General features: G+C 46.0%; 1 protein-coding gene across 1 annotated transcript in view; it reads right to left on the bottom strand.

Moving 5' to 3' along the window:
- Positions 1–16,468, bottom strand: part of LOC134147384 (syntaxin-binding protein 4-like) — a 37,504-nt gene extending 21,036 nt beyond the window's left edge. Inside the window, exons 1-5 of the mRNA XM_062588488.1 lie at positions 16,375–16,468; positions 9,557–9,652; positions 8,706–8,775; positions 7,206–7,280; positions 657–742 (exon numbers count right to left, since the gene is read on the bottom strand). Coding sequence (XP_062444472.1) covers positions 657–742; positions 7,206–7,280; positions 8,706–8,775; positions 9,557–9,652; positions 16,375–16,468 — 421 coding nt within the window. The remainder of the gene's footprint in view (positions 1–656; positions 743–7,205; positions 7,281–8,705; positions 8,776–9,556; positions 9,653–16,374) is intronic.
- Between the last annotated feature and the right edge of the window lie 9,022 nt (positions 16,469–25,490).

The raw sequence follows: 25,490 nt of genomic DNA, 5'->3' as shown, positions 1-25,490 counted from the left end.
ACCTTTGCCTATGGCTTCCATAAGGGAAGGGTTGGTAGCCTTCTGGTGGGACACACCAAGCAAGAGACACATCTTCCCCCATACACAAACATGATTTGATATGCTGGCCAATGGCTTAGATTAACATTGCTGTGTCTCTCTCTGACCATTTCTTGATTTGGAAAAGAAAAATAATGATCATTCCCCACACTGAAATGCTTTGAAGCCACAGCAGAAAGCTGCATTTGCAGAGATAGGTATTATTCTAATGTTATCAGTTCGATATTACAGTTAAAATGGAGTTCAGGGATCTGGAAAGCTGCTACCAGTCCAACTCATTCTCCTTTATTCACCACAAGGAAGCCAATTTGCTTGCTTGCTTGGCATTTCTTGTTTTGCATAAACACTACTGGCCATACTCAGCTGCTCTGTATCCTGGGATGCATTGAAGTGCTTCTAATAATGACAAGCAAGATTTTGCTTCCTTCAAATCTCCTCCCAATTGCGTATCACAGACAACAGTATCTTATCAAATCAAAGTTCCCTCAAAATAACACTAGGATAAAGAAAATTATCTTGGCAGAAAGATAAAGGGACTTCCAGTTTTCACACAGTGGCACATCAAGCTCTGGCAGCTGTGGTGCTGACAACGCTGCACATCAGAGATCAGTACTCACTTCCACCATGCGGAACAGGAGAACTCCGTGCTGAGCCTGTATTGCTCTGAGAGCCAAACTTCTCCATCAGCTCAGAGAATTCTCTCCTGGAAACAAAAACACAACATATTGAGCTGCTGCTCAAAACATTTTCCTACCTCATTGTAATGACAACAGTGCCTCTAACGGCTTTGACATACTAACCAAGTTTATAGGCCAGATTCTCTCTTGCAGTAGGGAGCAGATCAAAATTTCTCTTCCTAAGGATAGCCCCCTATGATATCAAGAGGTTGTTAAAGTCGATAGTCAACCTCATGGCAGTGCAGGATTCCTAAGATGGCCTGGAACTTCTGTGTACTCCTAAGGGACAGCTCCCCGACCTGCCTCTTGAAACACCCCTCTCAGCCCCTCTCACCCCCGTTATCCCTGAATGTCTTCTGCAGCAGGGAAGGGGCATACCAAAGCTCCAACTCATCGTAAGAACCTTGCCCTGCCATGAAGTTGGTTATTGATCCCCTGAAAAGGTAGCTCAGTGCTCAAGTGCTTCTAGATTGAGTTTGACCACCTTATAACTGGTCAAACTTGTTGAGCCCCTAGTGAGCTGTAAATACTTGCCCACAAGAGGTATAGTGCTTCATGACCTGCCTTGTGCCAAATGAAATACATTGCATTCTTAAACCATTAAGAACCACCATTAATCATATTTCACCAGCTCCTGCATCATTTCTCTAATTCTTCTTTGAGCTGCCATGAGAACCTTGTATCCATTTTGAACAGTAAGCTTGGAAGGGGGATGCCATGTTCTAATATCAGTCTCAGTCAGCTGCGCACAGACCTGTGGTCACTCTTTTACTCATCCCTTCTGTGCCAACCTCTTTAGGAAATGAGGCTCCCAGGAGTGTGGTTCCTCTATGTCTGTGTATTCCTCTCCCTTCATAACACAAACACCTTCTGACACATTCAGCCACCTTTGACAGAGAGAAAGGGCTCGAGGAGAACTAACTCCTTACAGGCATTGTTAAATAAGCTGCCAGGCAGGGGAAGGAGGCCCTAAAAACTTTGCTTGTGTGGCAGTGGTAACAACACCATTCACTTTTAAGACATGAGGGAGTCTACATGGGAGAAGTGCCCTCTTTATGCTACAGCCACAACAAAAGCCTAGGTATGAGCAGCACGCTCTCACACTTAACAGTCAGTGAACCTTGAGACACAGATCTGTAGGAAACCAGATACGGCAAAGTTTCCTCAGCGAGGAGACTGCTCTTGAATTGTTAGCACACGAACAGACAGATGTTATGCTTTATTGCTGGATGAGAGTCAACAATATTAAATGGTGGATGAATCATCAGTTCCTTTGGTTCCTGCTGGAAATGCTCTCAGTAATTTATGTCTTCCCATTAACAACCAGCTCATTAACAAACTTCAAAAAATAATGTTTGCCTTATCTATTATTACCATCAAATATATGCCTTATTCATCCCATTTAATGCTAATTTTACATCCAAGTATCACAGTATTTACTGGAATGCCTTGGTGAGTCCAAATATTTTGCATCAACGCTGTCATCTTTATCAACTAAACGCATGACCTTATATAAGGACAATTTCTTTGTTCAGAAACCTCACCTTCTCCAAAACTGTGCCAACTAGCACTTTCATAGTTTTAGATACCAAAGCTATTTGTAAAAGCACTGAGTAAGTGGAATAACAACATACAAAGATCCAATGGCAATAGAACAGCTGCTTCCTGACCTCTGGTATCTTTGGTTTAAGCACTGGACAGATCATAACAGATTTTTTCCAAAATTCAGTAAAACTTTTATCTTTGTAGAGGTTATTCAGAATCCCATTTCACTGGTAACTTATGCAGTGATGGACCTATCCCTTTATGCCCTCTTGTAATGAGAGGTCTAATTTGCTGGAACTTGATTAGCAGTATGAGCTAATATATTATTTCCAGTGATTACCTAGTTATCAGCAGCTGGGTTGTTGTTTTGGGCTGGGCATTTTTTTCGTCATCTATTACTACATGTTTCTCAGATGATAATTTAATAGAGCTGGGAAAAGGTTATGAATTAAAAACAATAGGATAAAAAAAATCTCAGTAAATGGAAATGCAACTAGTGAGGCAGCTCTTATATTCTTTAAACTCTGCTAAGCAATGCAAATCCAATCACCAGACCGAGCTGTCAAACTATTTGTTATAAACAAGGGTAAGTATGATTTGGGCATTCTTTGTTGTTGCTTGCTTTGTGTCATTAAGTTCATCAACAAAGTGAAAAAGCATTTACTGTTATTTGCTCAGGAGCCTAGACAAAGAGCTTTGAGCCTACAGGTGCTCGGCAAACTGTCCAGCCCATCCTTTTGCTATAGGGATGGTGTGACCAACTGGCAAGTCACGAACAACCATCCTGGCTGAATTGGGGCCTGCAGTATTGACCAACAAAGCAGGACACAAGGACAAAATACATGACTATTTTGAAGAACGTGCTTATCCAAACAGCAAGCAACACAATTTCTCGTATGAGCCCCTCAGCATCATGTCTGGAGGAATTTTCAAGTGGGCAGACACTACCCAAACGTTACTGATTAATCAACAACCCTGGAGGAATGCTATCGAACCTTTCTTTGTGCTCTCAAGTATCTTCATCTGAAAAGATGACTTCAAAAGTCTTCTCTAAAATTTAAAATGTGACCTTATTAAAGCATCCCAAATTGTCAGATCTCTGCAGGACTAAATGTCCAGCTCTACTTCAAAAAAATTTTGTGATGTTGTAATAGGTGGAAAGTTCATTTTAGCAACCTCTTCTCCAGCTATTTTCATTAAGACATAGAAATGTAATGGTCTGCAGAATCCCTGTAGATCCCCTTCAGACTTGCTTCAGCTGGACCTGTGGAGCGGAGTCAGAGTTTGCCAGCAGCAGCCAGCTGTAGGCTGACTTTGCTACAGATTAAGCAGCAGGGGGTAAATCTTTCTGCAGAATATTGTTGTTTTATCTCATAATACCTTTTTGGCCTGCCCTTTTGTTCTCAGGAGAACAAAGGGTGAATCCTACAAAGGTTATGTGGGAGCACAGTGTCTGGAAGCCTCAGCCTCTGCACTGCAGATGGTGGAGAAAGAGGAGTCTGTGGTGTCAGATAAACGAATAGCTTGTTTCAGTAAACAAAGCCTGCAGGTCAGTGGGAACTGTACACCCTAAGCACTGCAAGCTACACGCAAACAGCAATCACAGAAGCTGGTTCTCTGACACCTAGTACTCTCAACTACAGCATCACAGCCTCTCTTTGGGTAGACCTGCACTGGAGACACTGCAGCCCCATGCCCAGGGCCTGGCCCCAGCTCTGGCAGCAGAACTGCCTGGAAATAGGGCTGCACTCACCTGGCAGAGTCACAGCTAGCTCATGCTGTGCTACCACTGAGCTCTCTAGCCAGGGTTATACTGGGCAGTACATTAGGTCGTTACTAGGGTTTGTCGTTTTGTAAATGCCTAGGAAGCTGTGAGCACAGGCGTATCTCAGCTTCTGTTTAAAAGGATACATGTTTTTCCTCAAAGAGCAGCTCAGGACCCTGGAATACCTGAAGCTTGCAGGATTCAGTCCCAGCACAAGTCTTGAAGCACTAAGTGCTCAGATGCACAATCAAATGACAGAAGCTAGTTTCTAGGTACTGCCTGAACCACTGCCACACAAATGGAAGGTAATTCAGCACTGCTTGGCTCACAGTAAAAAGGGACCATCTTGCATTTGCACCAGGCTAAGCGTGAACTTCAGTAACAGTCTCTCTGCTGCTCCTGAATATTGATTAACAGGGGTGGCTTTAGTATACATGAGCCGTCCCTGCCCACTTGCCAAAACTGGGGGGGTGAGGAGGGGAGAAGGAGAGAGATTAGAAAAGTGATGTGTGAATGCAAATGCAACACAAAGCAAGCAATGTGTCCCTAGCACACCTTCAGGCATGTCCTCTGCGGCCACTCATAAAGTACAAAACCCAAACCCACTCGCTCTGCTTGTCCTCTGCAAATGTCCAAGAATGCACAAGCAACAGAATGGAGATCATAGATGTAGCACTGAAACCAAGAAAAACTGACTCACGGTACAGCTTTGCAAATGGTTACCTCTGAAAGGCCACACTGGGAAATACGGAAATACAGGGAAACCCTGTCCCTTGGCAGCAACAGAGGTGGGATTGTATCGATGTCATTCAGTCAACTGTGTCGTGATGCTGGAGGTGTACTTTGTAATGAACGCTGAGTGAAAGAAAGCAGCCTTATTCGCTGTTCCCTGGATTTTATAGTTCTGATTGGATGCAAGTATGTGTAATTTGGAAATTGCACAGGGTAAAGAGTGCAGTATGTTCACATGAAAGTAGACTACTTGCCTTATTTCTTCTGATGCAGGCCTTATTAATATAACAGTAATTTTTCACCAAGGTGACTCTGCATACCGTACGCAGAGAGGCACTACATTAGCATTTTATCTTGCAAGTACAAGGAGGTACAGCACAAACAGGCATTCTCACAATGCTAAACCTGAAAGACTAGGATGATAGCTATGCAACTTATACAAACAAGGAACTATTGCACTTGCAGGCTGAGAACAAATAAATAATAATTACACACATTCAGTAAGTTTATCCTCATTAGGGAAAGATGAGCACAGACAAAATTAGATCCAAACATCTTCCAAATCTGGCACATTAAGCTCTAAAACTGAATTTTCTGCTTTAAATCCTGGGATTACTGTAGTTCTCTGCAGCATGTCTGATGTGTCAAGCTGAAAGCATGCATCTTATACACACTGGGACTAAGTTCCAGTAACAGCACAGGCAATTGGGGCCTGTAATTAACTTCAGGAACAAATACTAGCATTTATAAGTCAAATTCACCCAAGGACAGCCACAACAAAATGCTACTCAACTGAGTCACTGGGAAAATTGGCAAGTAGGTTGAATGTTCTTTCAGATCCAGAGCCATCACATTTCACCCTCCAGAGTACCTGATATCACAGCTACATATTCTGGATTTACGAAGAAAACCCACATGCAAACATCTGCAAATGGACAGACTGACTTATGTGTCTCCCTAGTGTTATTCCTTTGGCTTGCATGGTTAATAATGCAGCAGCTCTGTGGATATGACTTCCATTACTGACATTCTTAGGGAAGTCGAAAGGGAAGAAGATAACTGTCCCATGTCTGTCACGGCAACACTTCCTGAAGGGTCCTTTTGTGGGAGCATCATGCTGATATTAACGCCCGGGCTCAAAGGAAGACATCCTGAGAGGACCAGTTTTTCATCCCACCCATTTGAAGGTGAGAAGATGACAAAGCCAATGCCAATTTGTTTGGACGGCCAATAGAATAGTCCTGTCTTGCTTCTTATTCACACCAGGGCAATTTTAGGCTGAGAAGGCAGTGCAAAAAGGCCTTAGTGTAAATGAGAATCAGGCTCTCCTCACGGTCCTGCAATTGGCCGAGTCCCTGCTAATTTAAAACCCAGACAATAAAGTGCCGCTGGCCACAGCTACATCAGCAGGCATTCCTGATGCTCCAAGGGACAGAGGACTGTCTGCCTGGCCGAGCTCAAGGCCGTTGGTAAAAGATAATATGGAATCAAAAAATAAAGACAAAACTAAGAAGAGAAGTAGAAAGCAGATAAATCCTTCCTCCTCTTCCATAGTTCTTAATCCAGGAGTATTAAATTATGTATTAAATATTTTGTGAGATGATTATGCAAGTGAAATCTCTTCAAATCTTTAAAAAAATATTAAACTGATTACTTCCCCACACTCCCTCTGGGTAACCTTTAGCAGATTTAACAGACGAACCAACAGCAAATAGAGGCCAAATAGATTGTTTGAAGTTTGCTTGCCCTCGCGGTCTCCAGCCTATCAATTTACAACAACCTGACTGGAGGCTCTGTTGACAGATGCACGAAGGAGCAGTAGCTGCAGACAGACGCACACGCATATATTTTAAGAAACATCTACTGCCATTTAATATATTAAGAGGCCTGTTGAGATGCCTGAAAGGCTTGGAACAGATAAACATGGTAAAAGCAGAAAACCTGCTTTGGGGGCACTGGCTGAGAAACAAAACGTTTCCACAAAGAACACGGGTAAGTGCTGCTCCTGCTCAGCCCGTGCGGGAGTTTCCAGGGAGTTACTCAGACAAGGGAATCCAACCCCCTGGTGGCATTCAGTTCTGGCCACAGCCCCGCACAGCAGACAGGGCAAGAAGCCCCCTACTATTTCCTCACCTAAAGCAAGGAAAACTGTTCACCACGGGGATAACTACAGTGATCTGTGCAAGTTTACTCAGACCAGAACGGCCAAATCCCAAATCTAATTTGGAGGATCTAATCACTTCACTCAGTGCTTCCTCAACAGCCCACCCAGGAACTCACAGGTTACTGTAATAACTTGAGCTGTGCTTTGTGGGCACAAAGAGATCATGTGGCTCCAACACAACCACAGCCAGAGAGAGGATGAGCCTAGTTAGTTTAATGGTACTCCACTACAACTGGTGCCAACAAGTCTCATGATTCCTCTTAATTGTATGATACCACCTTACCTGGCATCATCATCTCGGGCTATAAGAAGGCGCATGTGGCTGGTGGCGGACGCTGTTCTGAGAATATCTATGGCCCTGTAAGAAGAAAGGCAAGAAGAGGACTATTTGTCAACACTGCATTAGAGCAATGCACCACCAAGCTCGTTCATCGGCATGTCAAAGCTCTCATCAAACTCAGCGCTGAGCCATGTCCTAGGCAAACCCTAAAGCAGTAGCCAACTTACTTTTTTTTTCTTCCTTTTTTGAGGGAGAGGCCTCCGGTAAACTGAATTATCTGTTAAGTAGCCTTGATTCTCCTGCCTGACAGCAAAGTCGAAGGGAAGCTAAGTCACTGCCTGACTTTCCCACTTCTACACTAACTTAGAAGTTCCTGATAATCAAGCAAGCCCAGAGCATGTTCATGCCAGCAAGCAAATATCTCCCAGCACACCTCCTCCCACCGCAAGGCTCCTTCTCAGAGGCATCCACTACTTCCTGGTTCAAAATACACGTATCCCAGTTGGAGTCAGAGGCAAAGTACTGGGGGTCCACTGGCCAGACGGACCATCCCTGCGTGACGCAGCCCCTGTAGCTGCAGAAATGCAACAGGGAACATCCTTCAGAAAGAACAAGTTCTAGGGATTTGGGAGCACGAGAAGCGCCTTGGGCTGCTTTCTAAAGATCCATTCAGCTGGGGCAGCTTAAGAGTGATGTGCAGAAGTGCAAGGCCACCAGTAGTTTAGCACAATATTTAAAGGAAAACTGGTGCCCCAAAAGCGAGGTGCTCTGATCAGTTAATTATATTCTTGGCACTGAGACAAGGGGCTGGATTGCAGCTCTGGAGGGAATCCCCTGAGTGCAGCAGCATTGCTGGGCTTATGTATTGGCTAAACTCTAGTGTGGCTGTGAGCAGAGGGGCTTGCTGGGAAGCAGCGGCAGATGGAGTGGGGGTGCCATAAGCAAAAGGGGAGTAGCTATAGCACTCCTCTATAGCAGTTCAAGGCTGCAGAGTCGCTCCTGATGAGACATTAAACACTACTGCAAAGTCAAGTAGATTGTAGAAATACACCAGTGGATGCCCAGAATTGAAAAGCACAGAGATGACATAAAGCATGAACTCCCCTCCCTACCCCACGCAGCACAGCGCTGGACTGGAACAGTAACTCATTTTTGTATAATATCTACATATTCTTACAGTGATGAGTGTGGAAAGCTAAAAGATATTGAGAAGACTATTTCTGCAAGGAAAGCTGAGGCTAGGTTCAGCCAGCATTCCAGAGCCATATATGAATTTCTCGTAATACAGTTTGGGTTCTTTGGTCTATCTTTATATAGAAACTTTTCATTTTGTAATAGTCCCATAACACAGCTGGCTCTTGGGAACAGAGGTGTATGCAGAAACCCTTTGGTTACATTAGGGCGTGGACAAAATGCACTGGCACTCTTCATGCAACCTGCAGCCTAAACCACAGAATTACACAAAACCAACAGGAATGCAAAATCTCTGTTTGGATATGGTACCTCTCACTTGTAACTCCAATTAAGGAATCTCCGTTGACCTCCAGGATCTGGTCTCCTGGTTGCAGGCGACCTAGGAAAGAAAACTAATGGATAAAAACTGCAAAAAATACAGCTAGAAGGGACTTGGAGAGGTTGAGAAGTCCCTCCCTTTACACAAAGACAGGATGAAATATGCATAAGTCACTTCTGAGAGATGCTTATCCAACCTGTTTTTCAAGATGCCCACAGATGAAGTTTCTACAGCCTCCCTAAACAATTTGTGTCGTTGTCACAGTGATTCCTATGCTACAGGAAGGTATGACAACAAATACAAAAAAAAAAGCTGTAAAGCTTTCACTTGATCTAATTTTTAAGATCAGGTAGAAAACCCATGAGCTTCACCTCCACCTGTTTATTTTTCCTTATTAGATGAACAAATTAAATTGTAACATTTGAAAAATCTCTGGGCTTAAGTCATGAAAGGTCAGCTCTGCAGACCCTTGCTTAATACTGACTTACTGAAGAAGTTCAGAATGAAATGAATGGTGCAGGCCAGATCAGAGCAGTTTGCAAATGGATCTCAGGTCATTTTCAGGCTATCTATAATTAACAACCCTTAGGAAAAGAGGTATCATAAAATGAAGAGAGTTCTTTCAGAAGCATGGATATTTGTTGGTTTAAACATAGTGAAGTAATCGTCTAAGTGCCCTAGAATCCAGATAGAAGACTGCTGTCAGAGTTTACAAAGACTCCTCACTGCTAGAAAATCTGGGAGGAAATGTCTCATATGATCAGTAACGCAAGATATAAAATAAGTATATTATCTTTTGGCTTTTCTTAAGTTGTGATATTCTCCACCGTGTTTAACTCACCATCTGCATAAGCAACACCTCCTGGTAGGATCCTCTTGACATAAACTCCATGTTCTTCTCCTGTGAGCTCCTTGATACCACCAATTACCTTAATACCTACAGAGAAAGAAATTACCCTATTACACAAAGGCGTGAACAAGGGCAGTTCCCATGGGACAGTGCTATTCTGGGCCATCTTGGAGGGAAGCAACCTCCCACAGAGTTCCAAGATACTACAGCAACAGCGGGTGAGGGCAGTCTCTGACATCTCCTCTTTTTATTCCATAGATTTTGCAAAGCACAGAAACACAACTGAGGAATGTACACTTGGGACAGCATCACCTCCTCATGTTTTCAAGTATACTGGATAAACTGTGCAAAAAGATGGCTGCAGACATTTACTCAAGCACAACCATCAGAATCACTAATGTGACTTAACTCTTACTAGTTTCTTTCAGCCATAACCAGTTCTTGAATCTATGAGTTGTTTTTGAAAACATTTGTGGGACATCCTGTATATTATCTGCACTACACAAGCAGCAACAACACGCTCACATCTGAAAGGAGCTCTGGCAGCGAGTGAAGCAGTAGGAACAACAAGATGTGGCCATCGACTAACAAAGTCTAAAAGCATCTAAGAGCATCTGTTCAAAACAACAACTACAGAGAGTTTCCAAGAGATGGATAGGCAAGGAATGTGCACCTTCCATCAACCAGAACATTCATCATCTGCAGTGAAATCAGTCACTGACAGAGAAGAATTCAACTCAGTCACTGGCAGCTGTGGCTGCTTCAGCTTGTGCTCACGTCTCTGACGAAACCAGTGAAATCTTGCCATAGGAAACATTACTGCGGACAAGAGTATTTCCTGAGAGCCAGGGTGCACTGATCTTCGGTGCTCTGCTACTCTGAAAAACCCCGTGTTGCCACAGGACAGCTGGGGCTCTGTAACACCGTCCATTGGAAGTGCGGCCAGAGAGGCGCTGAAACCTCCAGAGCGGCGCGCATCTGTACGATGCTGCGTTAGCCTTCCCAGTCAACACAGCGAGCTCCTGCGCAGCAGACCGCCGGCAGCCCCCGCTCCTGCACTGCACAGGTCGCTCACAGGTACGATGCAGCGGACGCTTCGAGGCATCGTTGCTAGGGGCTATGGCAGCCCCACGCATTCACCGCTCCCAGCGCGCCGACTCCCGTGGCTGGCGGGACTGCAGCGCGCTCCGTTTCTCACGGCAGCGCCGAGTTACGTAAGCTGTCTGGCAGGAAAAGGCTGAAGAGACTTACATGTCAGGGGCTCATTAAATCCTGCTTCCATGATCCGGGCTGTGGACAGCAGGATTAAAAAGCCTGGCTTTAATTAACAAATCTTCCCAGAGACCCGCTGATGAGACATTTTGCTGTTCTGAACATGAGGCGAGAACGAGGGCACCCTGAGGACAAGCGGCACCACAGAAAGCAGTAGATCCACTGAGAAAGGGTCACTTCCTTGCTTCAGGCGAGACAACTTTCTCCTCTGACCTCCTCCCTTGAACTTTTAAATCCCTAAACATCCTCAGAGGACACTGGGGAGTGACTTCAGTGCCATGCTAAGGAACCAGAAATGGTATTTCTGAAGGCCCCACAGAGACTCAGCAACACCATTCCCACCAGAGTGAATTCTCTGATGGTCTACAAAAACCACAGGCCAGCTGTGTGTATACTCACGTATGGTATACTCAGATGTCTAACTTGTCTCTTCATCTGGGACACTTCTGTCCTCTAGGGAAAGAGTTAGTCTCTCAAAGCACCATCCATTAAAACTGGATTAAAACCAGATTGCCATAATTTTTTTCATTTCATTCACGTACACACCAATCCCTTGCTGCTTTTCCCAAACACAAGAACACAACGCCATCCCAGTGATGGTATTGCATTCCTGGCTGGACGTGATGCATCAAAATATTGTACAACATCAACATTATTCTCCACTGCAGTCTTAAGAATTCCACTGAAATTTGAAACACTGTCCAGAAGTGGTATGTCTTCAGGCCATGGCAAATGAAATTCTTACACTCTGGTTTGGGACTAACGGAGCACATGGCTGTCACTGTGCCCTTTGGGCAGGAGTAGAGAAGATAAACCACTGCTAGTGGCATCTTCCCAATCCAGTACCATGTCAAGTAGGTGTTTGCAAGTGTCACCAGTAATGAATTCATTGCAGATTATCTGGCACAGCACAAAGATTATTTTAATGGCGTTTCACTTTTTACTGTAAAAGTTTCAAGAAATAACAGGAATTGCATTGTGAAGAACACCAAGAACTGGCTGGGTTATATGACTACGGAGACAGGACATGTGGTAACCAGGAGTACCATAACATCTGAACACCTGGAGCTTCGCTGAGCAGGACTGGCCTGGCATGTCTGGCAGGCTAGGTACCTCTGGACTGCAGAGGATGACAGCTGTTGCATCTCCATTAGTACCTGAAGGCAGACAAAACTTCCTAGGAGTGACAGAAGCTAGAACAAACTCTGTCTACTCATCACCAAGGATCCTCAGCTATAAATTCACTCAGCCAGTTTTTGGCAGTACCAGGCAGTGGACTCCTGACAGAGCTGGCATGGCTGGTGTTGGACTTTATGCCACAAGCAGATGTGAGACATGCTCGCTTAAGACAGGCGTGAAGAGAGACCTGGATGAGAAACCCTGTGGAGCAGACACTGAGACTGGGGACGTGTTTGGGAAGCTCCTGGCAAGGGGATATTCCGACTCTATGGACAGGGATCTCACAGAGGCAAAGTCACAGCATTTCCTGAGGGGAGGGAGGGCACTAGAAGCTATATTTAAGCCAATGTGATGACTCAGAAAGAAGTTATACATCTTTCTATGCACCAGTACCTAAAGTAATTAGAAATGATAAAATGCATGAGGCATCATGTAAGATTTGCATCTCAAAATAATTGCAAATACAATATCACATGCCAACGCAATGAGGCCTGTTTGTGACAGAGCCGGTGGCTTCTGCAGGCTGCTCTGTCTAGGTATCAAAAGCAATAATGACTCATTTCCTTTTGTGTCCACAAATCAATTGTAATAATGGCTTAATATAGCTGAAGTATCTCCAAATCCTCCTTTATCCCCAACAATGTCAGTAGAAAATCCGATCTTGTTATTAAAATCAGTGATTACTCACAGCATTACTCCCAACACTCTCAAAGTTTGACAGGGGAAAACTGACTTCGAACTCTCTTGTTGGCAAACAAACCTGCCCTCTGCCTCCCTCTCCCTGCCACCCCCCGGCCCTCCCATCCGCATCGTTCTGGCAGCAGAGCTGGAAACCTGCAGCACCGCAAACTGCCTGCCCCTCCGCTGGAGGGCATTCATCATGAGGACATGGAAGAGTAGGAAAGAGTCATCCAATTCAAGGCCTTGTCCGGACACGGGACATCCTCTTACTTGTGCCACCAAATCTGAATCAGATTCCAGCATTGCTCAAGCCACAAGATTTCTAATCTCAAACATTTACGGCAGTAAAAACACTAGTTTTACTGCACGGCTCTGCAGCCTACTTCTCTGCAGGGTTTTACTCTGGTTATTGTTTGGAGCTTTTAGAGTTCGTGGTAGCATTCATAGGAGATTTTGTATTTTATAAACACTTATTGCAACTAAGTTTATATTTGGGACATAGTTTAGGTAAATAACAGCTCTTTAATTATCAGAGCAAAGTCCCACCATAATGCTTATTAAGTCATACTTAGGACCAGATAATCTAGCCTATTTTGGATCTCTCCCTTTAATCTTTCCTTTCTGGCAAGGGTCCTGGAGTTGATGCTGATGTCTCCAGGAGCTTCTCTTTTGCAGAATAAAGGTTTACAGGGGAAATCCAGGTAGTTTAGACTGACCTACACAGAATTTGCATGAAACTCCTAATGAGCCTTTAAATTTCTTCAAGACCCTTGAGCTGCACAGGTGCACTTAATCCTGCTCTTGTAATGCCAGTGTCACAGTTCTCAGCCCTATAATCTCACTTGCTCCTGGATCCCCATGCAGCTCTGTACACCACAGGTCAAGGGGCATTCTGGCTAATCTGCTTGTTTAGCCCAACTGTAATCATCTCCGGAGGCTCTGAGGATGCTTGGAATCCAAGCAACAGATACGTGGCATGGTCCAGAGCCTTAGGACTAAGAGAAAAATCCCAAAGCCTCCTCTTCTCAGCTCCGCCTTCCAATACAGTACTGTTGACATATTTGCATTTTGGGACTATCTTTCCCATGCAAACTGTAGACCGCAGTGGTCACTCGGCTTTGTAAACGCTTTTCTCAGGGGAATGCTAGAGGAGAGCTGCTGCTTGGTTTTGGACTGATCAGATCACGTGTTGAATGAAGAGTGCTTCTGACCTGCTGCGGGTTTGTGTCCCAGTGCTGGTTCCATCAGCACTGTGTGCGGCTGTGCCCTGCTCCTCTCAATACACACTGTGGAGAGGACTCCTGCTTTGTGTCTAAGCTAGCAAGGTTCAATTACATTTCCCTTAATCCCTCTGTTGATCTTACAGTCCCTGCCAGGTTCTTCTGTCTGGACAAAGGGACAGCTTGCAGGTGAATCACTCTCTGCCCTATTCTAAGACGATGAAGGTCAAGATAATGGGATCTCAGTGTTTCTGGGAAATACTTCTTAATCAGCACTTCCCTTTGATGGCTATTCTTTAATTCAAAGTTCAGGTTTTAGGAGCTGCCAGGTAACCTCTTTGAACTTTTGCTGAGGTTCACATGTGGGTTTCCATTTAAAGCCACAGAGTAACAGACCTGGGGCCAAACGCTGACCTGCAATGCCAGCATGAAGTGGACTGATTCTACCTTAAAGAAACTGCTGGAATAACACCAGGATCTGAAAGTAAGAAGCTAGCAGCAAACACAAAGGCTTACAGGTTCAAAGTTTCACAGAGGCTTTTTTTTCCCAGAACATATTGCGAGCACTGCAGGACCAGCTAAAATCTATGGCAGACACAGAGCTTCTGCAAGGACTTCTCTGTGCTACATTCTGAGTAGAGAAGGACGATTTTTGGAGGACTACTGCTTATTTTGGATCTTTCATATCTCCTAAGAGTACTAAGAAAGCTGACAATAGCATTAGAAAAGCCATATCCTTACAGCCTACTACAGCACATTGCAATACCTTTCAAAGACTTTCCCTGCTTCTGGCCATAGAGTGGTGGAAAAAAAGAATATTGTGATCCATCCAGGTGCCTCTCAGTGGGATACATCACCTGTGCATTTCTAGGCTGCAGTCTCCAGCAACATCCTTATCAGACTTTTGTGTCTCCTCCTTTAACAAGCTAATCTAACCTATCAGCTAAAATCCCATTAACTCAACCAAATCTACCTCTAGAGATTAAAACACCATATTCACTGAGCAAAGAACTTACTCTGAATTCCCACATAACTCATGAACAAAATACAGAGGGAGAGATCCTACCAAAGCCATTCTTCAGCAGAAATCCTAGTTACCCTGTCCAAGAGCTAGAAACATAGCCAATAATTAACAAGTGTTCTTAGTTCTCAGGAAACCTAAACCTTAACTATTGTGTGAGCTTGTTTCTCTGATGAGTTTAAATACTCAGAATTAGTGGTTCCCAGCTAATCATCTAAGGACCCGTGACCTTCCCAAGTGGTCCTCAGCTGCTCTGCTAGACTGTCATCTACATCTGCAATTTTAATTTGTTGGTGGGAATGCACGGTGGACCCTGACAAATCCTGAGCACAGGAAGTGGTTCATGCACTACACGGCTCTGGAGCAGCCGTTGCGGAGGATCTCAGTTTTGACAAAGGCTATGAAAGAGCATCTCTCTTTATACTGCTGGATATACAGAGGCCAAGCGAGATAATACAATAGATCCTTTTGGCCCTAAATTTGTGGATCTATTACTATTTCTCCGATTCTGATGAATATGACCATCTTATTTTTTTCTCTTAATGTGTAGAGCACTTTGAAAGGAAGTCTGACTCATTCTGTGTTCATACTCTTACCTGTGGGCGAAACTTTCCAGATTTTGTTTGCTCTAATACACCCAAGTCCACAGGAGAGCCATAACGTGCTGTTTCCAGCCATCAGGAATTGCCTCCTGAAGGGGTGCTTCAGGCCGGAAGCCTTGCCTTCGGAGCAAAACAGGAGCAGTAGGTGCACTGCTCCTGTGATACTCCTCTAGGAAGTGTTTGGGATTCTCTTGAGAGGATTTTCTTTTTCAGAAAGATCAAAAAGACTGAAAAATCCTAAAAAGATATTTTCCCCCTAATTTATTAAATTTCCGTGAGAGGAAACAAACAGGAGTTTGTGATCAACTCTAAGCATTTTATGCCAGCTCAGACACCATCCGTACGGCACTTAGGTGTCACATAATGTTACTTATAGCCACGCTGCTTTTGACAGCTCAGGCTGGTATTCACATTTCTCAGCCTGGCTGCACGTCTTGACTGCTGTCACTCTGAAACTGCGGCACTGGGAGGAATAGAGAGGCAGAGCCCAGTACAGCGTGGGTTTCCTTTACACCTCCCCCAGGACCTTCCAGCTCCCAGAAACCCTGCTCAAGGGAAGGGCCATTCTGCACTGAGTTCTTGTGCAGCTCTAAGTGTAGCTCTTGTAGTAAGCACAGAGAATTAATCAGGACTTTGACCTTATTTTAATCTCCTTGCTGTGAAAGTTGACATCAGAGGCTTGACTGGCAGGCAGGCACAAAATCAGTACTTCTGCGAGAAGTCAGACTTCAAATAGGAAGACAAAATCGTGATGCAGATGCTGGAAACCTGGGGCGATTGTTCCAGTTTTCCCAGTGCACTAGGATGTCCCTTGCACAAAGCAGCGCTACTCACCCAGCCCGTTTGCACAGTCATAGAAATCAAAACAATGTGCGACTCGATCCATTCCGTATGGTCCCATGAGCGTCCTGGGAGAGAGAAGAGACATCTTTCACAGGCTGAAATAAAGAGATGCACACGGACAAAAGCCAAACACGCACACAAGCCCTCCCTGCCCTTCTCCAGGCTTTGAAGGACACAGCCCCACATAAGCCCATGGTGGCAAAAAGCAACACCCCCTGCCAGCTCCCGCCCCCAAATTTACACAAATCAGTGAGAAATATGTGCAGAGATGGACATCATCATCTCCACCCAGCAAATCTGATGGACCCGCCTGTGATCCGTTACCCCGGATTAATGGGGCTAGACAGCTGTCCAGCTCCATGTAAATGAGATCAGAGCTCGAACCAATATTCCAAGAATAAGCCAGTTTCACAAACACACACAATCTGTGATGAAGAAAACGGCTGAGAGTCCATTTCCAAGGTTTTGTAACACACGCAAAATGCATGGCAAGGAGAAACAGGTATTTTTCTGCATCTTGGTTTCTCTAGCAGAGGAGCTGGAAAAAATGGGATGCAAGTTTTGCTTCAAGTCTTGTCAGACTGAAATCAGAAGTTTTTCATTGCAGGCCAAGGCTGGCAACACAGGAGCTTAAACCTTAGTTTCCTCCGTGCCAAGTTAGTATCCCAGTCACTACATGCTACAGTCTCTCCGAACACATGCTGATGAGTGTTGGGAAAACAGGCATGGCTTTAGGGAGGTGTCATGTGTTACCTAAACTGTGCGTTACTAAAGACCCTCTGATCCACTCTGCCCCAGCTGAGCACTCTCGACTCCAATCTTGGGACTATCCACAGTTCCCATATAAGCAAGTGGGTCTCCAGATAATTCCCAAAACATCTTATCAGGTCAAGAAGTTGGCCCACAGTGCCTCAAGCCTCCTTATGCTATGTGAGAAGGAGTAAGGACTTAGACTTTCCAAAACAGACACAGTGTCGCCTGGACAACCACCAACGCAGCCCGTGGACACGGACGCTGCTGTGGTGTATCCCAGTGAGGAGTAAGAAATAGCCTCCCTTCCCAAGGCACCTTCCCTGCCAGGTCCTTTGAAGGCATCTGGAGTGGAAGTAGCTTCACACAAGCAAACAGCTCCAGCACTGGACTTCAGAAACTCCTACCCTTTGGTTCTGAAAAGGCGATTAGAGGCTGCAGATTGCATTGAACAACTGGGGCACAACATACTCATCTAAATCTAACCGGTCACAAGAGCGGAATAAACCTCGGGGACTTTTCTTCAAATAAAGCACCCCTGAAATACTTTAAAATATCAAACTATTCTAAGACAACAGATTTGACAGGAAGCTCCCTCTCCTCCTTAAAAATAAAATTCCTTAATGTTCTTATAATGTTATGCACATTCAAGACCTTTGATAAAGAACTAGCCAAATCATCTGCTGTCAGAAAATGATGGAGTTTCAGCAATCCCCGGGAAGCTAAACCAGCCTGTATTCTCTAAAGCTTGGATCCAGACCAATTAAACAAATTGAAGCAGTTTTCCAGGCTTTTCAGAATATTTTGGATAAATATCTGAGGAAACTCCATCATGAATAAACAGGAAACAATTCAAACCAATCTGAAATGTAGTATTAGTACTGTTTTTGGTAAAACCAATGACTACTTGATATGACCAAATTTTATTCCAAATATGACGCACAACCAGCGGAGCAGAAGCACAAACGAGCTTTCCTAATATTAGAGATAAAAAACCCCCCAACAACAGGACCTCGCGGTGAAGGTGCAGAGAAGGACCACTGTTTGCTCCTAGAAGGAGTAAACAGCTCTAGCCGTTCCCAAGGAGAATTCAAGAAAGCTTCATTTCTAAGTGACTATCCTCTAAACACCTATCACCTCACCTTGGAAATCCAGAAACAGGAAAGAAAGTCTTCACGGGAGACAAAGAAATCAAATAGAACAGCACAGAGTGAAGAGCATTCCTCCCGTTTCTGCATCGCTCCTACTTAATAACCCGGTCCCCTTTTCTTCGTAGGGGGAGATACGAAACCGAAAGATCCCACGTGTGCCCCCAGCCAGGGAGATTTCACGGACGGGGCAAGGCACACTCGCTCTGCTGCTGAAAAGCGATACTTCCTCCCGGTTTTCAGCTCGTTTCATTTTCTCAGCTCTTCCTGCTGCATGCAAATAATCCCCGCCAACCCAAGCCCTTTTCCGAGGAAACCGCAGCAGACCTCCCTCCACCTTCCAGCGGGAAGGCGGCTCCAGCCTGCGCTGCAGCGGCTGACACGAGACCCGACACCGGACGGAGCCGTCCAAGGTTTCCCTCCCTGCTCCAGGCGGCTCCGGCGCTGCCAGGCGTTACCTGCTGATGATGATGGCTCCCTTGTACAGGACGGAGACGGCGGGCATCTTGCTCGCGGAGCTGAGCGGCGGCAGCCCAGCCCTGCCGGGCTCCAGCCACTCTGATTTGGCAGGAATCCGGTAAAGCGATGAAAAAAGGGGAGGGCAGGGGGTCACATGGTCCTCCCGGATGCATGTTAATTCCCCCCAACATTAACACAGATCAGCTAAAAACATCTCCAACTTTAGATTAAAGCTTACGCAAGCCAAACAAAGCCAACGCTGCCGACGGCGAGCGCGGTCCCGCGCGAGCGGGGAGCGAGCCGTGCCCGAGGGGCTCTCGTCGGCGAGCCCCGCAGGGCTGCCGCGCACCTAACGGCGGCAGCAGCGGGGCAATTCTTTCGGCACATCCCGTCGTTCGTCTCCGGGAAGGGCCCCTCTGGGCAGCCGCCGGCGTAGGACGTGCTCTCGCCATCCCTAAAGGCTTAAAATCTGCAGCAAAGCTTTGGAAGTAATAACAGACTGTAGCACTTAGGATTTTTTTTTTCTTCTAACATCTTCCCCAGCGCACGGCATATCCTACTTAATGCCAAGTGAGTTCAGCTGTTCTAATATCAGTTAGGAGGTCAGAAGCATGATTTGCCCTTAAACAGCCTCTTTCATCCACCTATCTCACAGCACATCCCCCTGTCAGAGAAGGGACACAATCCCTGTTTTATAAGGCATGGAAACTGAGGCCAAAAAAGAAAAAAATCGGATTATCCAAGGCTGTGCAGTGAGCAGAGACAGACAGACCACTGATCTTGGGTACTGTGCAAAGTGAAGAGAAATTCCCACTAAAACGTGCCTCCTTGGAGCCAGAGACCACGGGGGAGATAGGAGGGCACAGGTCCTGCAGCTCCCTGCCCACGCCAGCTCTGGTGGGCAGCCAAGGCCCTGCAGCAAGCTGCTAACTCCAGTACCGTCCTTCTCCCACTGCTCGCGGCTTCTGCGTGCAGGCTCTGGGCCAGGCCCCATTAGCGGTACATCAGCCCAGATCAGCTGGTGATTTGATACAGACACAGTTGTTTATAACTGCAAGCTATTTGCCAAGTATTTGCTTGTATTCGATGCTGTTGGATATTAATTTTCTCACTAACGAACAATTAGTTTTATTAGCAAGAAATGTCCCAATGGCCACATGAACTTGCACTGTGTGAATTCTAGGTACTTTAAAAAACAATGAAAAATGTGAAACATTTTCTTTTAATTGCTGCTTTAAGTGATTTCCATTTGGGAGCATTCTGATGAAATATTAAAAAGCAGAACAGACTCGTTAGGTCGCCAAAGCTCTCCTAAAAACGAATTCATGTAGTTGCAAGGTCAAAATCTGGATACGTAACGCCCAACTAGCCTGCAAACGTAGACGCATCTAACAGTACCTATTTGCTTGTTGCAGTAATTACTCTACATCTGCATAAAGGCTTTAGTTTAAGGGATGGGGAAATAAATGAGACTAAGCACGAGGCGCTTTACTTGATGCCATTTCCACTCTGCTGGGCGCCTGCGCCCTTCCCGTCGGGGTGTCCGAGCGCCTCACAGAAGCAGCCATCCTTACAGCAACCCCACAGCAGGGAAAGGCAGTTTTCCCTCCAGTCTTGCAGCTGGGACGCACAGAAGCTAAAGGCAAACTCCGCTGCGGCCGCAAGGGCTTCCGCCTTCCCTGGCGTTCGAGGGCCCACCTTCGCGCCGGTTCCACCGAGCACCGGCGTGCCCAGCTTCCTGCTGGCTCTGACCCTAACTGCTAGACCAAGGTTACCGAGAAAACCTTGTCGGCAGGAACTCGGCTCCCCTGCGGGTGCCGTAACCCCTCATCCTAGCCCATTCTGCTTTCCTGAAGAGCTGGCCCCTGCCGGGGCACGGCGCTCTCCAAAGCGTCCTCCTCGAGCGGCAGCAACCGGAGCGGAGCCCCGCTCAGGCAGCCCTGCCTCAGCGGCTCATTTGAAAATGGGTATTTGAACGGAGCCAGACCTCTCGCTGTCCCGCTGGTTACACTAACAATCATACTGCAAATCCTCTAACGCACTAATAATCCTACCGGTCACAGTATGGGAATATTTCCATCCCACCACTGAAACTCATTACATGACTTGTTTCATGCAGCCTAGGGAGGTTCTTTCAGACTCTGCTAATAAAATAATTCACAAAATCAACTCTTTGACTCATAGGCCAGAACCCCAGCTGGGATAAATCAGCTCTGCTGAAGTCAAGGGATGGCAGAGATGCTGGAGGCAAGTTCTGTAGGAATAGGTAACCTCTTTTTGACCAACACTGGCTTCAGAAGGCTTATGGGTCAGTTTGGTGGTGTCAGGCCACTCTGCCCCAGAATGTGCAAACAGGAGAAATCCCCTTGCTCGCAATTCAGTAAAGAGACATCCACCCCAGTTGCTATGTCTTGAGGAAAATCTGCATGCTTAACATCGAGCAGGCACATGAGTGTTTGGGGCTCAAGTTTTGGGGATTATGGGTTTTACATTTTTAAATAAATGGGTGAGTGGAAGGAGCACAAATTAAGCATGAACTAATACCACAGGGCTGAACAGCCTATAAACATGTACTTAACTTAGCATTTCCACCTTTTAATTCACTGCTATAAAATGAATTTTAGCAAAATTTTTTTTCTATGTGGAAGTCCTTTTTCCCTGAAAAATATTTTTAATTTAAAATGTTGAATGGAAACAGTCAGCTTACTTAATAATATTATGTAAAAGCAGGTGGGAATGAAGCTACAAGCGGAATCAAGTCTTACAGTAGGGCCACAGGATAAAATAAAAAATGCTGATAGCAAAATACAGTACAAATCAGACATGTTTCCAACACATTTTTCTAAAAGAGGTGAAAGTGTGAGGAAAGAAATGGGAAGTGGTGGGGAGAAGCACAGAAAGACAGCAGGTTACATACCGGTGACTGTCTGTCATAGTTGTGCTCTTCCCCCATCCTACTGCCAACCAGCAGAACTGGCTCTTCCTGCCAGGAAGCAAGAAGGTAAAATAGGCTGTTACTTCGAGTGAACAGTATGTTGCACACACCTGCCCTGTCCTCCTCTGTCAGGAGCACCTGAAAATTTCATCTGGAGTTATCCGCCTGGTCCACATTGCTCACGGCTAAGTGACGGGTAGGAGCTATTGCATCTTCTCCAAAACATCAAATTTTGATCTCTGCCAAAGTGAAGCAAACAGAGAAGATGGTCCAATCTCAGGTGGAAAAATCATATGTTTCTAGGTTTCAGAAAGAAGAGCAGGGAAAAGGATGACTGCAACAAGTACAATGTACTTGTACAATGTAAAGTATTCTCTCATCATACACATCTCCCCTAGCCATTCCTACCTGGACTACAAGCAAACAGTACTGGCAACAACTGGCCTACAGCCAGTGTAGGTCTTGGATTTAGTATCATTGGAAGTCTTGACACTGCGTAATCAACACAATGGAGGAGATAGATGTCCAGTGGAGAGTTAGAAATTGTGTAGGAAAACATCGCTTAAGACTGGTTTCTTGAAAAAATATACTTCTACTTGAAACTGAGGGCTGCACTGAGTGCTCTTGCGAGTGAAACAATTCTTTCCAGGCCGTCTGTGAGGGTAGAATGACCTCTGGGTTGTGTTAAGGCCATACAAGCAAATAAGTAGAGCCATCTGTCTTCTTAGCAATCTCAGTCTCAACACTGAGGCTAAAACCCAGAAGACAACGTTTCCACGTGTCAGCTTTCAGAACCAACTGATGGGAAAGACCTGGAGATCTAGAAAACTTGCCTAGCCCAAGCTGCTTCAAAGCCACACAGAGACAAGGATCTAGGTCTTCCACATTAGCATTAGTCCCTTTGCCACTACTTACTCCAACTCCTTTAGCAGAGGTCATGACTACTTTAAAAAAAGCCATCTAGTCTGAAACTAGCACAAAAAAGACATCTGTGGTGCTTCAAAAGAGATGTCCATCTGCTGAAAGGGCAGCTAAGAAAATAGATTCCACTACATCCTTGATTTAGAAAGAACAGCACATATTTCTCTGCCAAAGCAGGGCTGTTTGCCCCAGGATGCACACAGCCTCTAGACTTTCAACAGCTGAGCATTTCCAAACTTGGTATTTAAAAGTAACACCATGAAAGTCCTTCTCAAACGCCTGCAGGCTCCAAGATGCTCTCTTGTACTTCTCTCCGCTCTGAGTTTTCCTGGCAGTACATTTCAAATTTTAAAATCCTCTTGGATTTTCTCTTGAGTACCAATTACATAATCCTTCCTGCTTCTAGGCAAGCAATACACTATGTTCAGGGAGATCCTGCCTCAAGGATCTCTACCCTTTATTTCCTAGGGCAGGAGATTTCAGTTTTCTTGCTTTAGAAAGCACAACTAGGATCTGCGAGATCTATAAAGTTATGGTAGGGACACAATAAAACTGATGAGAATTTCTTTCCTATCTAGCAGAAAGTCACAAGCAGATCTTCCGATTCTCTGCTAAGTTATTATCCAACTCTCCTGTAAATATTAATCAAAGAACTTTCTGGGAATACCTATAAGCCGCACATGGGCAGTGCAGTCTCTAGACTCTCTCCAGGTATTCTGTGTTTCTTCTCTATTCTACATTTCTTCCTTTGTTTCCATCTTCTGCCTCCTTTCTTCCCTGCTTCTTGGGAAAGACCAGCAGGAACATCAAAACATGTGAAAGATGGTCACCGATTCATGCTGTTAGATCAAGGAGGCAAGAAAGGCTAAAGGAAAAGAGGCAGTGCCTGGTTGTACCTTCATGCCACAGATGTTTCCTTGGGTCTTGCAGACAGACTCCCACTGCTTTCAGCGCTGACTGGTTGTAAGATGGGGAATCACAAGACTTGTGCTGAGAAACGGTCACAGGAAGAAAGAGAACTCTAAAATCACAAGGGCAGGAGTGAAAGGGAGCATGATGAGGAGATAAGAAGTAAAGAGAAGAGATGCACCTCTGGCAGAAATACATGACAAAACGAGAAAGACAGGCGAAGGGCCAGGTACGAGGACGTGAACGCTTTCAGCCCTGCCGGCAAACCAAGAGGAAGCTTCAGCCACACGGTGGTTTGCCCGGTAAGCGGGGGACAACGGCCACGCTGCCAAGCGCTCGTGCACGGCCCCACTCAGCCATTTCAAAAGCGGACAGGCAGCAAACCAAAAAGCACCCTAAAACGTACACAGATAAATGCCATGCAGCGTCCGAGACGCCCCCAGCGCTGCATGCCCTCCCCAGTCACCATAGCTACTGCCGTTCGCATCACGCACTCCCTAATCACGTAGCCGCACCGCAGGGCTGTTAGCGGATTAGCTGGCGGTGGCATCACAAGCAGGAGGACAGTTTCCTCGAGCCCAGGAGCCCTGTGCTAACCGCCTGGGGGGGCGGAGTGACCGCTGCGAGGGTCCTCCTTCTTGCAGCAGACGGGGGTCCCCGGCCCTGCTGCGCACACCCGCGGTTGGGCTTGCAGCGCTCCCTGCTCGCGCCGCTCCCGGGCCGGGCCAGAGGAAGGCAGTCCCCACCGGGCAGCCCGGCCAGGCCACGCTACCACGGCGCCGGCGCAGGGAGGACCCCCGCTTGTGCAAGGCTGGACTACGGCAAAGATCAGGGGTAAACAGCCTCAAGTCACGGAGGAACTTGGTTTGACATTTACTGCCGAGCTCCAAGACTGCTGCTGCCCTGCGCCAGTCTGAAGACCAGATCAGCCTACCAAGGACTGACGCTGTTGCACATTAAATGCTTAGCGCAGCAGAAAGCAACAGTCCCCAAAAATTCACTTTCATCCAGCACAGCTGATAATTGGCAGCATCCAGCGTTTGGAAGGACAGTTCCCAAGGGTGCTGAGAACAGAAGCTAGGCAGCTCCACCTGTCCTCAAGGTGTTAATTGGATCACTAGTGCTGTCTCACACCAGCAATGTCACCTCCTCATCCCTTCCACACAACATCTCAACCTTACCCCAGAAGCTTCCCATGCTGCTGCAGCTTTTTGCAAGGGTGTGACCCACGACACTGCCCACTCCCATGGAAAAGTCTGGTACCCACAAGCCTGGATCTCATTTACACTAACACACAAGTGTCCCATGACTTCTTTGAGGTGTAAATACCTACAGCATAACTGAAAACCACTCCTCATCTAAGCATGGAAAACTAATGAGGTCTCAAGCACATGTACATGCCAACACTGAATTGCAACATCACTGCTAACCTCTCGGCAGGGAGGAGGAGGCCAACAGCAGCATTTCCACTGCTCTGCTCCCTGCTCGCCAAGCACTTCCAGCCACTAACAACACCACATGGAAACATGCAGGATTTACAGGCCACTGAGAACAAATTACATTTATCCTAAGGACATGAGCTGTGTTGTGGAGTGACCTGCTGTGCTTCCTCTCCCGATGTCCCCACATCCTTCAGTGGCAGCAGTACAGCCAGCCAGAGAAGGTGTGAACTAGCGTCCTCCCACAGCACCAGCGCAGAGTGAATGCCAAAGCCAGCTTTGGCTTTAGCAGGCAGCTGCTTTGAGTCCCTGCTCTGCAATCCTTCCCACCTGTGAAACGGCCAGCTCTCCTGACTGAGAAGTAAAGGTGTTACAACTGAGACCAAAAAATTTGTCTCCTTGTAATGCTCTCATCTGCTGAGGTTAAAAGGAGAACATTACAAGAGGCTGGGTAGAAGCAGACAGAGGCAACTCTCAGCCTCAAGTGCATCTATGCAGGGTCCCAAGAAGAGGAAATGCCCAGTGTCACCCATCAGCAGAGAGGGA

This window comes from Rhea pennata, chromosome 15 (assembly GCF_028389875.1).
Source record: "Rhea pennata isolate bPtePen1 chromosome 15, bPtePen1.pri, whole genome shotgun sequence".
Lineage (NCBI taxonomy): Eukaryota > Metazoa > Chordata > Aves > Rheiformes > Rheidae > Rhea > Rhea pennata.
The sequence above is the reverse complement of the archived record's forward strand: the minus strand, read 5'-3'. Positions and strand labels throughout refer to the sequence as shown.